Source organism: Aptenodytes patagonicus, chromosome 6 (genome assembly GCF_965638725.1).
Source record: "Aptenodytes patagonicus chromosome 6, bAptPat1.pri.cur, whole genome shotgun sequence".
NCBI lineage: Eukaryota > Metazoa > Chordata > Aves > Sphenisciformes > Spheniscidae > Aptenodytes > Aptenodytes patagonicus.
In genome coordinates, this window is record NC_134954.1 from 63128415 (window position 1) to 63150543 (window position 22129).

The 22129-nt window shown below is 38.5% G+C and overlaps 1 protein-coding gene across 1 annotated transcript in view; it reads left to right on the forward strand.

The window, feature by feature from the left end:
- Positions 1 to 22129, forward strand: part of SLC49A4 (solute carrier family 49 member 4) — a 71550-nt gene that overhangs the window by 40961 nt on the left and 8460 nt on the right. The window contains exons 5-8 of the mRNA XM_076342970.1: positions 3428 to 3536; positions 4166 to 4233; positions 9219 to 9346; positions 19806 to 19988. Coding sequence (XP_076199085.1) covers positions 3428 to 3536; positions 4166 to 4233; positions 9219 to 9346; positions 19806 to 19988 — 488 coding nt within the window. The remainder of the gene's footprint in view (positions 1 to 3427; positions 3537 to 4165; positions 4234 to 9218; positions 9347 to 19805; positions 19989 to 22129) is intronic.

Sequence of the window (22129 nt, forward strand, 5' to 3'; positions counted from 1 at the left end):
ATCTTAAGGAGCCTTTCAGCAACAATCCATCAAGCAAGGGGGTTTTATAAAATAAAATGGTATCTGCCGTGCTTCGAGAGGAATCCATCATCTGGTTCTTTAGGTTTCTAAGCTCTGTTGCCTGCCTAATCTACGCTTCATAATTCTTAGCACAGAGTGTCTTTCTTTTGACTTAATGGTGTAGACTGAAGGTAATCAGCTGATGAGTACCAGGAAATCAAGATTTCCCCTTTATTGCAGACTTACCCTCTGATATGAGAACTGTGTGTAAGGCATTTAGGATGTGTGTGAGCTGGTGGGCTGACCCAACTGTGCACCAAAAAACACTCATGAGAATTGAGATGTTCATCATTTCCCTCTTCTCTCCCCCAGGCTGCGGTTTTATTACTTCAAAATAAAGCTGCGGAGCATAACTTTGCCATTGAAGTCATTGACCTTTTTCCTTGGACGCCAAAGGGATCTATCACATCCTTGCAGCTAGCACACTCCTTCATGCCTTCAGGTCCTTGAGCAGTTGTCTTCATGAGCTGCTTCTTGCGAGTTGTATGATAAATATCTTCTTAGGGTCAACCATCCCCTGTAGGCTGTTTTTTTGGGAATTGCTTAGGAACTTGGTTCTTCCTCCTGATTTGGAGGATTCCTGCTTCTGGCAGATTACAATGATTAGCTGATCTCTGGTTATCTCCTGATACCAACTCTCTCTGCCTGCAGTGAGAGACAACAGATTAGTCATGGTTTGGGAGCTAAGCCCAAATCTTTTAACAGTCTATCACACGCTGTGACAGGTGTAGTTTGAATTTCCATTAGAAGCATGGTGCCCTTCCTCTGTTTCTTGGGTGAAGCAAATATGGCTTTTTTTTTCCCCTCCTACTTCAGAATATGCCACAAATTTCCATGGAAAAAATTCTAATACAAGTAAATAGTCGATAAGATAAAATCTGCATTAAGAAAGCATGTCGTGATTTTTGCTTTTAAGCAATTAGATGCTTTTAGCCCGTTACGTGCCTTTTACGTTTTCAAGGGACTAGGTAAGCAATTTTGAAATTTCGTAGTAGGGTTTTTGTTCATCATTATTTCTTTCATGAAACTTTCATATGACATCACCATCCAGTGATGGAAGCTGCTCAGAGCGTGCCTGATGTTAATAGGCGCTGTCAAAGTTATTCTGAAAATGGTGACTGACTTTGACAGGGCTCCCCTCTGAACCAGCCTGTCTCATGGATACTAGTGGCATTAAGTAGGTTTCTGAAAAAACAGAAGAAAAAGCCAATTCATATTCCAGCAGAATGGTTTAACAGAGAGGCTAATGCTGATATCCTGTCATAAGGGCTGATACAATGCAAAACAGTGTGGGTACATCAACTGATGGTGTGACAGACAGCACATTTTTTTTCTATTTTCAGTGGAGCAATTGCAAAATTGCAAAAACAAATACAAGTGACTGGAACCAAAAAGCGGAGCTGCTACTTAAGATGTATGTTTCAAATAGCTTTAGTGCTTAATGTAGCCAGCGCCAGCTATTGCTGGGCAAGGGGACAGAATGGCATCTGGTGATCGGTGCTGCTTTGTCACTGCCATGCACCCTTTCTCCTGGTCACCTTCTTTAACCTGGAGACTAGGCAGGGTGGCAGCCTGGGAGCCCCTGTCACTGGAGGGTGTCATGATGCAGAGCTGGTTCTCTAATATTGGGACTAGGAGTTGCACGTCGCACAGAGCAGCTATCCCACGTGTCACTCAGTCTCATGGCTTGACTTACAGAAGACAAATACATCACAGGAGATCTTGGTCAAGTAAGTTACAAAGTACTCACTCCCGCCAAAAGCAGCTCTTTAATGAAGACGAGGTTCAGATACCCAAAGATTTTGAATACTGAACAAGTGTTATTTTGGAACAGCACATTCAGACTTGTTCCCTCTTTGCAATCTACGACATGGCTATATAATGTCCATGCAAAATGGGCATTTTCCCTTTTATTTAATTCTACAGATATTGGAATAGCTTTTACATGGATAGTATTAAGTAGTGTCAGAAAACCTGCCTTAAGAGATTCCAAGATGATTCAAGATAGACTAGGATAAGAGTATGGCATTCTTAAGAGAGAAAAAAAGTTGTCAGGAAGACAGCAAACACTTTAGCATTCAGAGAAATATAAGCAGTGTGTGGAAGAGCTGAAAGTTTGGAAGTTGTTTTTCTTTGCATTAAAAAATAAATCTGACATGAATGATATTGAAAGAGGAGGGTATGTTCATGTGATAGAAATGTGTTATTCAAGAAGAGGATGTGTGGAAAAGAACAGTGCAAAAAAACGCTGGCTTGTGTGCTGTACATGGATCTTCTAGGGGAGTAAAACAGCGTAAGCTGCAAACCTCTGAATGTTTTGGAGAGTATCTGAAGCTCTTTCCCTCCCTCTTGGCTTCCTTAACTACATGCTATCAAATTTCCACTGCGTGCCAAGGAACTGGTACTGATCAGGATCAATTTTATGTAAATTTTTTGGGAATGGGGGGAGCCACATTTTGTGGTTACACAGATATCCCATGGGATAACCTTGGAATCACCGTAAAATCTCTTCACTTTAAAATATCAGTGTTGCAGAATCCAAAGTATATTTTCTGGTTTTATTCCCAAATCAAAACATTTTTGATGAAAAGTTGGATGTCTCTTAGCAAAGATTTTGCATTTGCTTTCGGTTACGGTGGGTGGGTGGGGGAAATTGGTGGTGGTATTTGTATGCCAACTGCTGGTTAGCTGTGTATGATGAAGATGGTGACACAGCTTTGACTGCTTCATCTTCACTGAATACTAAAGGTTGAATAATTTTAATTGGGAGGAAAAAGCAAACACGTTGACTATTTAGAGCAGAATATTATACTTGTCTCTGTTTTTTTGACACTTCAGACTGTCAAAATTTTCCACCCTTGCAACTGTACCCATCTCATTCCCAGAGCTCTCCCTGCCTTTCACCAAAATAAAGAGAAGTAAAACAGTTTAAAAAAAAGTATAGTTCAAAAAGTATGAATCTCTGATTTTCTTCTTGAAATACACTTTTTGTCATTTAAATTAGTGCTTATTGTTCTTAACGTACACTTAGGCTAAGTAGGTTCCCCGTGCAAATGCAGAAGAATTGCTTGCAGAAATGAGAAACACATGAGCCCAGCATGTTACAAAAATCTTTGAACTATGTGGAGAGACTAGCTTTTTTTTTTTTATTATCATAGTGCTAAGGCAGTAACATCTCAGCCACTGGAATTTCAGTGACATGGTCGGATACCTTTCTTGTTTTTCCTAGCTTGCTCCTCCTTCACACCTCTGCTATTTTTGTTGATGGGCAGAATATAGGTTCTAGGGTGTCATTTACTCTAGCAGCTAATCTTGGTGCAATTTCTAATATAAGCTGCAGCTAATTGCATATGTTTTGTCTTCACAGCAATTTCCGATTCTTGATGATTGCTTTAGCCTATGCTATACCACTGGGTGTTTTCTCTGGCTGGTCTGGTGTTCTGGATTTGATATTAACGCCAGTTCACGTAAGCCAAGTAAGTATCTCCTGACTGATAATCAGCAGCTATTTTGTAAGTGGCATGTTTTTATTTTGCACTAGCATACAATTTTATCAGGGTTTTTACATTTAAGCTGCTAGTAATACATACGGAGCACTTTTCTCCTGAAATTTTAAACAAAATAAACTGTAGATTTGGCATCCCAAAGTGTCATGATTCTCCCTGCTGACTCTCCACCAGCGGTGGGTATTTTCAGATCTGTAGGCACCTTTTGACAAGAAGGAAGGGGCAGGTAAACAAACGAGAGTATTGTTGGCTGCTGCAGCTTTAGTAAAAGAAAATAATGTTTACCAGGTGGAAAAGATTAAGTGGGGAGAAGAGGATTTCTAAGCTTTTGATAGAGTATTCTAAAAATCCAGAGGACCTTACTCAGATTCTATAAAAAGAGGTCATAATTAGGGCATAGGCTACTTAGTCATGCTTTCTTTTAGTGAATTTATTTCCTTCTGAATATCCTAGAAAAAGTCTTGCACTTCAGATTATTGTCGGGGGCTGTTGCTAGCAGTTTGCAGCTCCTGCACACCATTTGTTTTGAAAGTAACATCTTATCTTATTTTCTGAGCTTTAACACATTTCTCTACGTTTTGTTCTGTTTTTCCTGTCAGGTAGATGCAGGCTGGATTGGATTTTGGTCTATAGTTGGAGGTTGTGTTGTTGGTATAGCAATGGCAAGGTAGGAATAATTACATGTCCTTCTCCGTTTCTTCAACTGTGACTGTCATTTAGCTTATCCTTGTAATAACATAACTTGTTTTCTCTCATCTTCTAGAGACTTGAAATGGAAAAAGCATAGTTCTGGGGTTACAATGTGTTTCTTGTAGAGCAATGATTTACATATTCCCTGTTAGTGGTCGCTGGAGGTTGAGAACTCCACATGCATGTGCCTCAGTTTGACAAGTCATAATGCTACTCCTGACAAGTGCTTCCTGTATGCTCCTTTTAAACACAGTTCTTGTGAATTCAGCTGCCTGGTATGAGGGAGAACCCTTTGTAGCACGTTTGGAAAGCATTGAAGAAATTAGTGTCTGTCGTCTTCCATCAATGCTTTTGGGCATATTGGTTCCCGAAGGGATATTGGGAATGTAGCACAAGCAGCCTACCCAAAATAATGTTTTGTTCCTCAACAGAGAAATTAGTCTGGGCCCATTTTGGCCAGGCTGCTGGATTCCTATATGGCCTAACTATTTTTTGTGATACTGCTATGGGTGATATGATTATACCTATACTTTTTAAATATCCAGACACAGCTGTCTTTGGCCATCATGAATGCTGATGACACAGGGAGTGAAAAGGCAAGGACTGGATTGCCCTTCCAAAAGGCTGCTGCTTTTTCTTCATTGAGGGTCCTGTTTTAGGAAAAAAAAAAAAAATAAATAAAAGGGGGGGGGTGCGGGGAGAAAAAGTCTTTCAGGAGGTACTTGAGCAGTGAGTTTATAAAACTGATTAAAACCAATCACATTTCCCCTTGCATCTAGTGGACATCAAAGCATTGTCCTGGCTTCTTTATGTCCACTCTTTAGACTCCAGTTCTGCAATGAGTTCAGCACAAGTGCAGGGTCTGTCATCGTTGCAGTCATTCTGGGATTGTGGACCCAAAGACGCATCTTTCTAGGGCAGAGATTGAAGCTCTCTTTTTTTTCACTTGCTGTGCATCATCAGAGTACACAATGTATAAAGAAATGTGAGGTTTCTCATCCTGACATTTTGCAGGCTGCCTAGCAACTGTGATGGAGGGAGAGGGAAAAAAAACTCCTGACATAGGGAAAAGAAACAAGCGCTTCCCTCCTGTCCGCTCCAGATGCAGGCCAAAGGACTTAATCTATTGAAACAAAGTTCACACCCTTATTTCCTCTAAAAGGAGTTACTTTTGATTAGCTAAGCTCAGATAATGAGGTTTTCTCTCTAAGAGAAGTAGATGGTTAAAACCAACCACTGTAAATGACACAGATGCCGTAGCACGTTACATGCTGAAGCAGGTAGCATGCCGGTTTAAGCCTTTCCATCATGGGTTAATCTCTCGTATATTTGTGACATTTCAGTAGTAGAGGGGCACCCTTAGCAGCTCACTTAACTTTGTTAGGAGAGAATCTGCTGACTCAATGCCGACATCCAAATCTCGATCTTTATGGTAGATTAATTTATTTAATATATTGCCTGGGTTAAGTTTCAGGAAATGCTGACAGTCTCTTTAACTGCTTCAAAATTGACTTCAAACCTTGTTGAATACCAGTATTCTGTACCATTCGGAGCTTTGCTTTTGAGTAAATTAAAAAAATACCAACAGTCTGCCTCCAAATATGTCTTTCTAACTTGGGCAATACACAGTTCAAATGGGAGGGTTTGCACACAGAAAGGGAGGGAGGAGGTGATTTGTCACTCCTGATGGATGACTCTCCCTCCTAGGCCTATTCAGCATTTATCTGTGTAGGGTTGAATCAATGACGAGTCTGACTGTAATCTGCTGAAAGTTGTAATTAGGAAAATTAAGTAATGATTCTTGTCAAGGCTGTCAAGTTGATGTATTTCAGTGTCAGAACTGTGATTTGCCAAGCAAGCAGCTCTGTCCCTTAACCACCTCTCAAGTAGCTGTTGGGTTTGGGGTTTTTTCCTAATTTTTTTTTCTGCTAATTTATCAAAGCAAAATTGGTGCAGTTTAGGAATTTTCTCCTTCCATTTTTGTCAATGCAGATTCTACCATTTAGAACTGTAACAACCTGAGCCTTGCCCTGGAGCGTGTGATCCTGCACGTCACAGTAGGCATTAAATCATCTATACTTAAACAAATTTCCAATCTGGGCATTACTTTATCTATCTCATTTTCAAAATGGTGCAAGTTTTCCTCAGCACAATACACAAATCCTCCAGCTCTCCACCCACTGCTGTCCTGATAGCCAGGAACTTAGGTATGTTTAGCTAATTTGTGTGATGCATTTTTATAATTGAAAAGCCTGGGCTATTTTGGGCAGCTGGCAGATGCTGTACCTTTTGCTGGCAGCTTTCAAATAATACTGGTTTGAAGAAAAGCAGTGTCGAAGAGCAACATTCATATCATTGCATGGAAACATAAATCTATTCCCTTTTCTCAGTTTTTTTTTTTTTGCCACATTTGCTAATGATCATAGATATTTGTGAGGTTTTGTCCTCCACGGCTCAGTTTCTCTTCCTGCTTTTAACCTGCAGTGTAGTCAAAATGCTGAAACTTTATGACATGATGATGATTTCCTTAGCAACAGACAGTGTTGTCAGCAATGCAGGTTTGTGATTTTAACTGTAGGATCCAGCCTAGGGCTGGATTTGCTGGAGGTTTGCAGGAGACTGTTACCAGCAGTAGGCTCAGAGGTCTGTGTCTGCATAAGTATACACCTTCTCTCCTGGCGTGCCTACTTTTTTAGCAGCAGCAGACATCCCCTTACGTGCTAGATGATGAAGGATTTAAACAGAACAGAGGGTTTTGAAAGCAGATACTGGGATCAGAGGACAAAAATAATTTATCTCATTTTTTGATTGAAACAAGTATTCTGAAGAGTTGACTGGACTTAGTCATCTTTATTCTTCTGTAACCAGACAAGAAGCAGAAGTCCCTTGATTACCAAGTTCAGGCTAGTTTGCTATGTCGTTTTTTCCCATTACTTCTGTTGCTGGTTGAATTCAGTAGCTGCATAAACCTTTCAGTTTGTATTTGACCCTTCTGGAGTCCTGTGATATCTGAGACCTCCTTGGAGCACACTGCTACCACTGATACCCAAACCAGGATCTTTGTGTCAAAAGGAGTTTCAACTGCTCAGTAAAGGTAGATTTGCTCCACTTACACATCTAAACCGTTCAAGATAGTTATTGTCCTCTCATCTCCACACATCTCTGGTGGTAGGATAGAGATGGAGGACCCCCTAGAGATCCCTTCCAGACCTGTTGTCTGTGAATGTCCCTCCCTGAAGGCTGATACTTCTCACACTGTTTCGTTAGACAGGATATACGTAACTGTTCTTGCCTGTAAGGAGAGGGAATAGTGATGTTTGCCAGCAGGCAAAGCAGGGAGTCTCTCTGGAAGAAGTCTAAAGTTTGCACTTCGAGATGCTTCTGAGAAGCTTTTAAAATTGCTGATTTTGACCCCAGTGATCCCAAAGAATAATTAAAGAAACTGACAAACCACTGAGATGAGGTGATCCTGATTGCTGGATTTGGATTGTCGGGGAAAAAAACAACAGTAGCAGCTAACCTCTGACTATGAGAGATTAATGCATAAGCCACTTGAACACTGCAGTCATAAACTTTTAAGATTATATGCAGCATTGATCTTCCTCTACTGCTTATTGAATTACTTGCTGCTGAATTCAATATGGAATTAAAGCACAGGGAGAATCAAAATAAGAGGAAAGAAGTGGGTGATTTTGTGGTTTGTTGGGGTTTGGGTTTTTTTTGGATTGCATTACTTGTACATCTCTTGTGTATGGTGTATGTAGAGCTAGGCTTCCTAGTTCTCAAAATGTTGGTAGTATTATCTGTTCTATCAAGTAAGCTATATGGTATCTGCCTGTAAAGTGATCTTTGTTAGGGGAGAGAAGGCAGTTAGCTGACAGGCGGGACAGATTTCATCATGGACCAACCTAGGTGGATTGTGCTGCCGTTAGCCTAATCGAGATAGGAGGCTATGAGGGCAGAAGACATTCTTTAGACATACATACATCACCTGTCCAGCCCAAAATCACATCTCCTAAGCAGGAGATAATAGAAAATTACTAGTGGATGAATGACATTGCCTTTTCTAATGTATCTTTTTTAGTAGCTGTGTTGAAATTCCTTTTGAAAAGAGCAGTTGCACTGATAATTATGCCATACGAGCACTGCTCAAATGCGTTATGTCTCCTTGAAAGAAAAAGCAAAAGAAAAAAAGATGAAAAAAGCAATTGTACCATCAGGTGGTATAAAGATCATATTTCCCTCTGTGTAACAGCCAGACTGCCCAAGAACTTGTGGGGCTGTCCTCCCCAAGACTGTCAGTGGGGCATGTGTAGGAGAGGAGTGGCGCCAAGCTCTTGGTTTCTGGAACTTTTCAACCCAAAACAGCCACCGGCAGCAACCGCCAGTATAAAGAGTTCCTCCTTTGCCTAAGCCACCGAGAGCTTCATCGCCTGTGCAGCCGAGGGTTCAGAAGCTGTTCCTTGTCATCTTCGATCTAGGGATTCTGGTATTTGGAGTTTTGTCATTTCCCACAGGAATGAATCTTGACACTTAACTATGTCTTGAATGAAATGCAGCAGCCTCCTCGTATGCTAATTGATCGGTGTGTCTGCCAAGGGAGACTGGCAAACGCTGACAAAACGGCGATGTAAGTAGTGGTGTGATGTTGTGTCCAACAAATGCAGAAGGAAAAGAAAACCCTTCCTGTATACCAAGTGTTTTCAATTGATGCCTTGAGAATTGTTCTGGTTTGGTTGTTATTTTGTGACAGCTAAAAAAATCCATGGCTCTTCAGCTTGAAATATCACCATTCTATAAAAATGCCTTTTTTGTATTTCTGAAAATGAGAAATGATTTTTAAATTGTTTTTATAGTCTTCAAAATGCTTAATGAGAATATACTGAATTAATTGTCAAGCATCACATTTAAATAGTATGAAAATCAGCATTTATACTGCTCTGATCTGTGCTTTTATTTTAGATTTGCAGATTTTATCAGGGGCATGCTGAAGTTTATACTGCTGCTGCTTTTATCTGGAGCAACATTAGCATCAACCTGGTTCACTCTCACCTGTCTAACTAGTGTCACTCATCTGCCTTTAACCACAGGTATCAACAATGACTTTAATTCCTGTTATTTATAATTGGTATTGCAGGCAAATATTTGGAGTCTTAAATCAACTATATTATAACCTGGTTTGGTATCTTTAGTGATACAGTAGTTTTAAAAACTAAGACCAAAAAAAAAAAAAATTTAGAAAACCTACTGAATCTGAAATCTCTTTACCAGCTTTGAATAACTTCATAAAAAGATTAAAAAATAACAAAACCCAATAATAAGAACCCAGAATATACCTTTAAAATTGATTTTGGGACTGAGTGATTTTCTGTTTTGAGTGTTTTGGAATAACAGAGGTGAGAAATGAACCAAGAAAAATCAGATGAATGGGAGTAGCATTGCGCATAAGAAACAGTGACATGTCTGGGAATTTAGGGGTTTGAAACTTACATTAATTATTGGAAACACGTGGTGCAGTTCAAACCAAGGTGACCCATAGTATTTTCAGCCATCTAAATCTATCCCTGCACTGTCCTCTTTTTTTTTTTTTTTTTTTTTTTTTTTTTTTTTGCACCTGCATGCAGGTTCAGGGAACTATTCCAGCCCAAAATTAACTCAGCCTGCACCTCAAAAAGACAGGGAAAAAAGCTGTTGGCAGGAGTGGGGGAAAAGCTCAGAGGTCTACTCAAGCTGCCAGCAAGCTGTACCCTTAGTTGAAAATTAGCACTGCTTAATTCTTAAAAACCTGTCCTTCACCTTCCTATCTGCACCAAAGGATTGATCCACCTGTGATTCCAAGACCTTCAACAGAGTAATGAGTTACAGTAAAACTAAGCCATTGAGATTTTTAAAAATACTTATTTATTAAAGAATTCTGTAAATCCATTTTAAATAAAGTGCCATCTTTGTTACAGGCAAGTTTATGCATTATAAGAGAATTGAAAATGTTTTTTTTCCCATTTTTAATATGGAGTTTGGTGTGGAGAGTAGTATATAAAATACTGTTTTACTCAAATTAACTTTGAGTTTCAGTAAGTGTCCTTGGTGCATTGCATATGTCACAACTATAAACTAAAGTGGGTACAGCAAATTGAAATACATGATCAATTCAGGAGAAACACCATCTGGATGGATAGGTCAAATTTGTGATTTATCTTGAAATTTCAACTTTTTTAAAAAAAATCTGCTTAAATAAAATGTAATTTAATCGATAAACAAATTTCATGGTGGCCATTGTCATACCAAATGACTAGACTTTTCTTTTCCATCAAATCTAAAATAAATGCAATAAAATCTTATTTCTTGTGCTTGCCTGCTTTATCACTACAAGCCTGCAGTAATGTAAATTTTTACAGTAGTTCTATCCTCTGAATTGATGCAACAAGCCAAACACATAAATGTCCCTTCAAGTCTATGCATAAGAATGAAGCGGAGAGGTTTCAAGAGGTGAAAGTTATTACGTATGCACTCGCCAATGATCCAAAACAAAACTGATGGAGCTCTGTCTGATTTTATTTTTTGTAAAGAACTCAGCATGCAACATAAGTTCTAGAAGAATTCTTACTTGTTTATAGCATGTAGGTGCATTCTGGTGGGTTTTTTGGAAAGGTGATCCACTGTTAGGGCATAGAAGTACCTAAGGTATTTGGGGTTTGATATAAAGTATCGTAAACTAATATCCTTTTATAAAAAATCTAGGGATTGGGTTGTTCTTTTCATGCAGTTATCATTTCTTTTAAAATGGATGATTCCTTAGATTGAGTTGTAAATTATATTTTAGAGTTTTCTGTCTGTGCTGTTCTTATATATGTCACTGTAAATGTTGAACCCTTTTCTATAAAACACAAGCTTGTTTTTAATAGAAATGCCAGCAATATGGTGCATTCCTCAAAAAAGGCAATCTAAAGCATCAGGGCCTAATGTGCAGCCACCAAATAAGATCTCTTTTTTCTTCTGTGGCATAATGTTTAAACTTCATAGATAGGCGGAGGAGGGTTCATATCAGCCTTTTCTCATTAAAGTTCGTATAAAATAGATGTAATGCGCCTGTTCAATTTAGATCCTTGTACACAGAAAAGCAGTGGTATATCTTTATGAAATATGCTGTTATGGATGAAAACACGCAAGCTATTTAAGCTAATTTATAGGACTTCATGCTAGATTATTTCTCAATGTAATGATGCAGTATGATGATGACCTCTGCATTCCACAGTAATTGGGAGAAACGGTACATTTGAATTGATTTGGATGAACTTTTTTTTTCCATCTTTTAATTAAAAGTTTGAGATGTAGAGTATATCAGAGTATAAATGTGGGAGGTCAAATGCAGGCTGTTGGCTGGCAGCTTTGGGAAGTGATTTGAGGTAGCTGGTTAAGGTGGAAGTCACTCTGCATACTCAGTGGACCAGTGTTGATAGTGGACTTCCAGGTGGTTATCCTCTGTGTGTTTCTGCAGAGCTGGAAGATGTACAAAACAAAAGCAGCTATCACTGTGGGGTTTTTTTCTTTGTTTGTTTTGGGGTTTGGGTTTTTTTGGTAGTAGAGGTCCATGTAAGGCTTTATATCCCAGAGCTACTTTGCAGGCATCGCTGAACACCTGCTGCAAAGCAGGGATTGTCGTGTTATTGAGGGCAACAGAGTCTGATGTTGCCAGAAGGTTAATAGGCTCCTCAAATTCTTCCTGTCCTGTGGCAAAAAGCACAAGTGTTAGGCTTGGAGGTGCTACAGAGCCAGTGACGGATCTCGGTCTACACTTTCAGCCTTATTCAAATGCTGAGGCAGAGCGAGCAGGGTTCAAAACTGACTGTTACGGAAACTTGTGGGGATGTGCATTCGATCTTGCAAGGAGATTTTCCCTTCCAACCATCTAGCTCCCATTTTGTGAGGGGCTTCCCCCTCCTCTCTTGCCCTGCCTCAGATGTTGTTCTCTTGAGCGAGTCAGACTTTGCCCTACAAAACCAGAAGTGTTGCCATCTTCAGCAATACCTGGAAACTGCTAAAATATCCACATGACCTGAGGGACTGCTGGTACAGTTAAAAGGGAGCTCTTCCATGGGACAGGACAGTCATTTTGATAAGGAAGCAAGACACTTTATGGGAGTCTTTGTACTGGCCCAGGTGTTAAGGCAGGCTTCACCCTAGAGATGAAGGCTGGTTAGAAAACATCATCCACTTCATCTCACCTGACAGCTGCTTGATCCACGAATAAAGTTTGCATCCATAGGTAGACCTTGTCAGTGGTTTCCCCAGGTCCAAAAATAGTCTTTTCCTTTAGCATGTGGATATTGTGTGGCATACGTGCTCGTTCCCCTCTTCTGAAAACCCTCTGCCTGTCTCTCACCTGGTCTCCAGAGTAAGCGCTCAGGTGGGTACGTTTGCATGGAAGCAGGCTTTTGAAATGCTAAAAAGATGAGAGAGTTTGGCCAATTATTCACCCTAAAGGGAAGAAAATCTCTAAAGATTTGGTTTTAAAATACAAACAAAACACCCTCCCCCTCTTTTAATCAGTATTCTTTGTAGCAGTTGTAGTAATGTCTGATTTAAACATTGGGAGAAGAATTGTATTTGAAAATGGTCACAGCAAAATGTTTTTTCCTGCACTTGTTTGCATAATAGTCTCCTAATTCCTTGTAAATAGGCACGACATCATTTAAAGATATTTCCTACAAAATGTAATTACTTAGAATGGACACTTTAATGTAGATATTAAAAATCAATGACTGCTCTGTGTTTTCTTTAAGTGATACTGTTTAGCATTGTTTGTATTGTGTAATGCCTGCATCGCTCTACATTATCATAATATGCTCCATTTTTCCTCCTGCCACAGAGCAAGACAAGTTTTCCGTCATTTGCTGACTTCTTAATGTATCTCCAAAAGATTTTATAAAAAGTGTATTCGGAGTCGTGTATGAACTATAACTGCCAGTGTAGGGAAAAAAAGAAAGCAAGGCAATAATGATAGTGTCATCATAACTACTATATCATCTCTCTAAAACACCTCTCATCAGCTAATCACAGCTCTTAAAGACCCTTGATTCTGGAATCAGTTTATATTTTAAGCAAGCTTGAATTTTTTTTTAAGAAATTTTAATTTTAATGTATATTATTTGCATTTTTCAGCAAGTTTGAAAGACAATTTTATGTACACATTGAGCATTAAAATAGTTTTCTCCGTTGAATTCCCAATGCAGCTGCTGATCTGTTTCTCTGTGCCAAGTCCATTGTTAGTTTGCTTTGTACTGAACTTCATTATGTGAATTTATGTACAATGGGATACTTTGACCCAAAATAATTGTGTAAGGCATTGTAATGCCAGTTTCAGTATCCTGCCACTTTGCATTGCTGGTAGTATCTCTGGATACAAATACTAGCATTTTCCAAAAATTGATATGCAACGCTAGTTGCTCGCAGCTCAGATTGAATGTTTTCAGCATAGCATATCAAGAATATTCTAATATTTATGAGCACATTCAGCAGAATTCTGCTTTACAAAATCTTTTCTAGTGCTGCATGGCAGATACTCTGAATACGGTGGCAGCTCCCTGAGTTGATGACTATATTTAGGTTAAGCAGCCTACACTTTATTTTCAGGTTCAACAGATTGAACATTATAAACACATCTGTCTCCCTGTCCTCATCTACAAAGCACAGTATTGAAAAAGAGAGGTGTTAATTATTTAATACTGATTGTTTTATTCTTTGAGTTTAATTTCTTTACTAGAAACAAGATGTGCTTGGTAAGTATAAGGCAGGGGGACCCAGAGGATAAAACAGTGGCCTGAAAACATTTCTTTTCCTAGCTTCAGCATTAACCTGCTTATGGCTGTGGGCAAATCATTACCCCCACTCCTGTTGTGCTTTTTCCACTTATAAGATGGGAATAATGACCTCTGTCTTCCTGAAAGCTTCTGTAAATCCACAGATAGAAGAGTGCTTAAAGAACTACTTTAAGGGTTTTATTTAAAAAAGTTAAACCCAGTGTTAAATAGCGTACAATGCTTGAAATTTGGGAGGAGCGTTTCAGGGATGAATATCTATAAATCTGGCCACTTTAAATATCTATCGATAGCAAGCCTATATATTGTATGATTTCCAGGCCCCCCCCCCCTTTATTTATTTGGGTGGGGGCTCACCCAGTAATTTCTTCACTTTTTAGTTCTTCAGAGTGAATGCTCTGCTTTCAGAACAAGTTCCACTTGCTTTTCTCTTGGGAAGTATATAGAACAAATCCAATTTGATCAGATTTTTGGTTACTTTCATAACTATATCATGAGAGAAGAATTTGATCAGCGCATGCTGGAATGGAAATCCAGGCAAGGGAACATATTGATGTTATAAATGCACACTACAGGGACATCATCCTTCTATTGTGTTTTTTGTTCCTGTAAGTGAATTAAAGTAAAAATTACTGTCTTACCTTGAGGGAGTCACATTTCTCATGGAAAAATTAAGGAGGACTTCTTCCGTGACTATTCTTACCATAGCCAGTAGCAAGAATTAAACTATATGGAAGTTTCATTCCACTTATAGGGAGTTTGATAGGAACTAACTTTGCATTGTTCAAATCATTTGTGGGGATACTAAAGTCAACGAAGCATCCATCCACATGAGGCATTATCCTTTCATTTTGGCATTCAGGGTGCTGTTTTAATGGGCCTAACAAAATGCCCTAGATCCCTGTAGGTTTCACTTTAAATTATGTGCTGCACCCAAGAGAACATGTTCAGTTGTATTTACTTTCCTGTTTATCCATATGAAATTTGTGTGAGTCTTGGCTCGGTTTGTCTGAGAAGAGAACTGTTACAAAATGTACAGAGTTCAAGAGTTTCTGGCAGAGGACTTTGGAAGAAGATACTCTACCACCTGCTTGCACTTGATACTGCTCTAGAGTATCTGCATTTCTTTTGTAAATTTATCTGCAAAAGACTTTTTTTTTCTTAAAGAAATGGTAATATTTCATATTCTTTGTTAAAAATCAGCCAAGATGTACATGCCAATGGGTTGATAAGAACTATTTACATCAGTGGAGGTCCTTCCATTAATTTCATTTGGGTTTGGATTGGGCTCTGTAGTTATACATTTAATGATGGTATAATTTAAGAGTAAATTGCTAAACATGTTGCAGAACATCCTGGGAAGTTCTGGGAACTTGTTTGGTTGTCAGAGATACTTGAGACTCCTTCTGCTGTGTTGCAAGCTCATCTGGGGACACCAAGTGCATGCTGTCATTTCAATCACATCCCTGTTCAAATTACTAATTTTTTTTTCCTAATTTTTTTTTTAAAAAATTGGTATAAAGCTTTTGCCACAGCTTGTGCCTGGCAGAAAAGAAAGTCTGTTTCTGGGGTATGGGCATGTATTTGCCATCCAGTAACTGAAGACCTGCAGGGGATAAGAAGCCAGGAACGAACCTAACTTCTTACCACTTTTTCTCCTTTTTGTGCTAAGCCACTGTACCACCATCAGTCCACAGTCGGTACCTTGCTTCACCTAACTGGTAACATCCCTAGTGCTGTTATCGAGGCACGTTTCATTCCTTGCTTCCTTCCTGGCCAGGAGGAGAATGAGCGCTGAGGGAATAGCGTGGGTTGCCTCACACCTCAAGCATGAACATTACATGACGAAGCCTAGCCTGAGCTTCCTGCCGCGGCAGCTCCAGGCCAATTCTCTGAAGCAGCTGTGCTTCGGATGGGTGTTTTGCCTTTCCCGCTCCTTGCAGTGGCCCAACGGTGAAATAGCTGCTTAATTCACACAAACATCTTTAAAACATGACATTAATCAAATAGTTTAAAGAAACCCAGCCCAGTTCCATTATTTATTGATGTTCACAGCTGCCACTGTCTCGGGTATGCAACTTTGTGCATAGTTTCATAGGCAGTTAATTCCTTTTCCTAAGGAAAAGTGATCTTTTTTTATACTAATGGCATGACACGCTTCCACAGCACAGGCCTATCCAAGCTAGTTGTTTGTCCTTGTTAGGCTTTAGGACATAATGTTAGCTTCTTGGTCAATCATCTCCTTTTTTTTTTTTTTTTTTTTGGGCAGCATTTTCATATCCTTATATTCATTTCCAACAACTGTCATCAAGATTGTCTTAATTGAAAAAATATTTGCTGTAACTTTAGCAGCTGTTCTTCTACAGTATAAAATCATGGTAATTGTTTGTGTTTGTTCAATGCAAGGTCGCTGTAATGGAAAGTAAATGGTCTCTGTTAATAGGTGGTATTCTCCCTGCTACAGTATCTTGTTACCCATGAGCTGGAATATGAGATGTGCTATTTAGTGTATGAAATAAAAGGCAGAAACCACTTTTGAACTCTTACTTGACTTCTTCCTGTAAATTATTTTTGTGAAACTGCATATCTTATCTTTGACTTTCTGTCTAGCTGACCAATTGCATTTGTGACTTAATTGCCAAGTTAATGGAATAAGCTTATTTGTATAGCACTCAGGAAGACCCTGGATGACTTACAGAAACATGAAATAAAAAATATTTTCCCATCAATACAGTATGTACCCATTAAGGGAGAACCCTGTAGCCTTTCAGATGTGTACAGCTCCTTCGCTGTCAGAGCCGCTTTTTGAGGTTTACCAGTTAAAGCTGTCATTTCCATTAGATCTTAGAATTTAAATTGGCATTTACTGGATGCTATATTGTGACTGTCCTTTTGCCTTGACATTTCCTCAGTTTCCAAATATGTGTGTACATATACATACACCTTGTTTTATAAGTATTATCTGTCATCTCAGCAGAGGTTTTGTCATTGGTATTCAGCTGGCAGTTTTTGGCGTGCACACATGAGGCAGGTAATACTTTGGGGAAACAAAAGGTAGCGCTAAAGCTGCTTTGCTCATGGTAGTGTGGAAGTGCAAGTTGTGTGCTGGTGGGTGTGTTTGCTAAATGTATGACTAAAGCAAGCTGTAGTGACAAGGAAATGTAAGGGTGTAGTTTCTAAAGTACAGAGTTACTGTGCTTACTTGCTTACGGTCTAGTCTTTAAGTGATGAGCAATGATGTAATTCAACTATCATATTTTTGAACTATCAAATTTATTTTGAAGGCTTCTGTTTGTTTAATGGAAACTTTTGCATCTACTCTATTGATGAAAATTTGAAGTCTTGATCTTTTAAATGGTTGCTAATCTTAGATGCATATTTTTGCCTTCACCTCAAGTGAATCTAAGTTTCTGGAAATTATACGTCTAGAGATTGTCTCTGTTCAGAGGCACATGATTCCCCTTTCCTGGCTGTTGCTGTTTATGGAAGAGGTTTCATTCTCCCTGTAGAGGTATTGCTTCTGGTGCTCTCTGTATGCAGCTCCACTTTTGATGGTGTTCGTTATGGCTTTCGGCAGCTTCATGACTATATTCACTGTTTGAGTTTCTAACACAGAATTACCGCTGGCTATCACCACCTTTTCTTTGGGGAAAGTTCTGAAATTTTCTTGAAGTTATAAGTAGTTATCTATAGATGCCTTTAATTGAGTGTAATGAGGGGCAGATGTTCATTTGTCTTGAGATATACTTCTATTTCATTTCTGTGTTGGTTTCTTAAGCCAACACAAAAATATCAAATAGCTGAATTCAGTGCTCAGATTTGCTGGCTACACCTGACAGCAGTTAGGGACAGAGCAATATGCAGTCATGTTTGAGGTAAACAGGAAATTAAAGGCAGGTTCATTAAATTTTAAATACTGGTGAGGACTTGCAGCAAAAACCTATGGATCTTGTAACTAGGGAATCAGTTCTTCAGTGTTAGCTAGAAGAGCCTATTAGGAAGAGCGTCCTAATACTGGTTTGGTTTTTTTCCTTCCTCTCCGAGAGCTCTTGAACATACTTGGCATCCATTTCTTTGCCTTTTATTCTGCAGTTTATAATAAGAATTTGAGAATTTGAAAAAGTTATCATGGTTTATTTGGGTGGGTTTTTTTCTTTCTTTTTTTCTTAACAACTCAGAACATTCTGGTATATTAAAAAAAAAAAGTGGGGGCCAGCTGTCCCTCCTGAAGTCGAGCCATCTGTATCATCTTTCTGCCCGAGTCTTCTGTCCTCTTTTTCCTGTCCAGGCAAATCCTCTGTAGAGAAAGAAATATGTCTTTGTGCCTTGGAAGCAAACCATATCAAATGGAGGATCTGATAGATAGCACTTTCTGCTTCGTAATGCCTTTTATCTCTTTTCCACAATTCTTCATATTTTAAGAAACAGTGATTTTTATTTATTTATTTATTTATTTTTAAGCTGGAAGTTTCTGCTTCCTAAGTTTCTCAGTTGAAAGATTGAGCAATGCTTAACAGAAGATGAAGCAGAGCTGTTTCAGTTCTCCCCTTTCCAAGACAGAAGAACGTAACGTAAACTGAAAATGCAGTTTCTGTTTTATATAAACATATATATCCATATGAAAAAAAATTGTCTAAGGATTTTGTACCATACTGCAGTGAAATAATGCTATAAATAATTTCCCTGTGACTTGGTAACACTTTCTCATCTGAAAAATTTTTCTTTACGTTTTCTTGTCATTTTGGTGGAAACCTCAGAAAATATTCCAGATTTTTCTTTTTTTTTCCAAGCTTCTAATCGTTTCCTTATACTTTTTACTTGGTCAGTAACCTGAGGTTGTTGAGGCTGCAGGTCAGGAAATCTTCCCCGTTTCAAGACAGCACTTAGCAAAGACTTATTTACATTTCTAAATAGGTACTAAATTCTTCTAAGTTTTCTTTTTTTCAGAAATAGATGTAATAGGTTTCTTAATAGATAATATAGGCATATTAAGCATCTCTATTAAGCACTGTAAAGTATTTGGCAGGGTCAGAAATTGTAGAACAAAATATCTGAGGCTACTTGAAGAAATGTCTGTATTCTTCTGTCGATTCGTCCAAGAAAAGTAATTTGATGTACAGCAGTGAATAATCTGCATTATCAGGTATGTCCCATTCCTGCCAGGTGCTGGGTGCCCTTCATTTCTTTTTGAAACCAAAAGGGATTCAACATGTTGCAGCTCAGGCCGTGATAAATACTAATGTCTTGATATCTGGTAGATCATTAGTATTTATTTGTAAAATGGAAGCAAAATTAGTTTTGACCTTTAGAGCTAAGTCAAAAGGTTAATCCATGTCCGTTTCCAATTTGGTGCATTAATTGTTCCCTGTCCTAATTGTGTATAGGACAATAGTTTCTGTTCATTTCAGAGGTAAATCAAACTGTAGGTGATGCTTTGCATTCATAATTTTGTTCTGTTTGTTTTACTTACAAGTGAATTCCAAATCACTGAATGTGTTTTCATGGGTTCTGTTTAAAAAAAAATAATAATAATCTGTATTTCTAATCTTTTTTTCCAAATTAATGCATGCATTCTGCCTCAAACTAGTGGGATGTGATATGCTTTATGATACACAGAGGATAAAAACAAGTTTGTGCATTTTTCAGTTACTCGAGTATTAGTATTCTTGGCAGCTCTGAATAGGGGGAAAAAATGCCAGCGTGAAATTAATAACTGGTTTTGTTTCTTTTATAGCTACACTGTACACATCCTGCATTTTGTTGGGTATATTCCTCAACAGCAGCGTACCAATATTCTTTGAGCTCTTTGTGGAGACAGTCTACCCTGTTCCAGAAGGAATTACCTGCGGAGTTGTCACCTTTTTAAGTAATGTGTTTATGGGAGTGCTTTTGTTTTTCCTCACATTTTACCATACAGGTAAGAAATTTAAGCTGCTTTGAAAATATAGTTCTCCATGAAGACATACCCTTGTCAGTAAAGGGAGGATTTGCACATACACTTTCTGTTAATAATCAAAAGTTTGAATCCCCCTATATATAGCAGCAAGGGAGAAGAACTTTGGTTGTTCTTTTCTGTATGCATGCTAATAAAAATGAAAAGCTTTAGTGCAAGATGTATATAGTCATATTCTACTTAGAATTTGCTGTAGCCAGAAACCATTAAGATACACATTGTCATCATATTTTTATAAAGGCCTGGGTAATGTGACCATTAATAACGTTTGTATCTATGGGTGTTCAAAACCACAATAAAGCTAATCCAGTCTCATGCTTCAGGGTATAACTGTATTGCCTGGGAGGGGCAGAGCAGAAATGCCCCGTTTATGGTCGGCTCCGTTCAATGGGTTGGACATACAAGCATCTCTTGACCACTGCCCAAAGACGAAATACTCATTCCTTTAGATAATCTAGTGGCCTAATGAGGCAGAACAGTATTTTGCTCGGTATTTTCATCAACTTCTTCAGACTTTCTCATCTCTCAAGTATTATTTGCTTCCTCATAATTCATAATTGTAACTTTCAACTTGCTATTTAGTAGACTATAATATCTATTATTACTCTAAGCTGTAAAATGAGAACCCATCTTGCTTTAAAAAGGAAATGATCTTTATTAATGGTTTTCAAAGATGCAGATTTTTTAGTTTGTATTTTGTTGTTATGGTAAACATCTGCTTCATGATGCAAGATTTGTAAAGCTATGTTTTGCTTTGGAAGCATTAGAAATTGCAAGCTTTTATATATTGTCATGAGTGCATGTACTACTTAAGATGGTGTGCTTTATAACCAAGAGGAGACTGACAAATTTCAGAATGAATTGTGCTTGAATTTACGAAGGTTACAGCCTGGGGCAAATTTTCAGTGTGGTTTGTGTGTCTTCCTGCCAGGGAATCACAAGCAGGTTAACAACCCTGTTCCAAATTGTGGTCTGTGAACACAAACTGAGAGAAATGATTTTTTTTTTTTTTTTTTTTTTTTTTTGATACTGACATTGAACTGCATCATTGTAAAATCTGAATTCCATCCCTGCTAGCCTCGGGTGGCATGATATTTAGTCTTTACATTTTAAAGAATGCTTTTATGATTAATATTATTTGGTGTGAACTCTGTTCACATATACTATTATTTCCAACATTTACACCTGAGCTGAAAAGATTACACAGAATATTCTGAGAATTTTTTCAGCATTTTTCAGAGTAACAATCCAGTGTTCAGAATTACTTAATAATTTACTTAATAATTGATGGTATTTGGGGATATCGTGTCTCACTTCTGAATGAAGAATTATGATAAAGTGAACTCGTTCCCTCATAAATAGGGTAGTTGGGGGCATTTTTTGTCTCTAGTATTTCTTTCCCTAGAAGGTATCAGTAAATGCAGGTAAGGGTAAACCTGAAATAATTAGATCCATACACTTGGAATATTTTCCCTATTTCTTCAAAGGAAAAAAAAAGTTAAAAAGTAATTTGTGCTTAGGACAGTCCATTCTCCGTGATGCAGTTTTACAGATGATCGAAAGTACGAGAGTGCATGTGGTCACTGGGGGAGATCAATGCCAGTGGGTGCTATTGGCTCCTTTGATAAAAAAAATCCTTTAGAAGGTAGATAATGATCTTCAACATTTGCCTTTCATTTGATTCAAATACATCCTCTAATGGCATTTAAGAAGCTTACAGATAAAGCAGAACTCAGTCAAATTCATCTTGTTCCCTCAGTCTTGCTTTTTAGGCCAAATAATTTTTAGCAGTTTTAATTCAGATGTCTCTCTTTTTCTCCTCGTACTCTGATATTGCAAAGGCTGTGAAAGAGCCAAGCCCCAGAAACTTTCCAGTGCGCTGAAGATTTTGGTCCAGCTAGCACGGTGGAGATGTAAACCTTTCTAAAGCTCAGCCTCCTTGCTAGTGCTGTGCCCTGAGACCCAAAGCCGCAGCCTCTGGATGCGGTTTCCTTCGCCTTTTCTGCAGGGACTTCCAAGGGAAAAACAAAAGCAAATCGGCCTTTAGCTTCACGCGATGGATGTGTTCGCGTGCATCACCAGTGCTGTCGTAAATCCTGGATTAC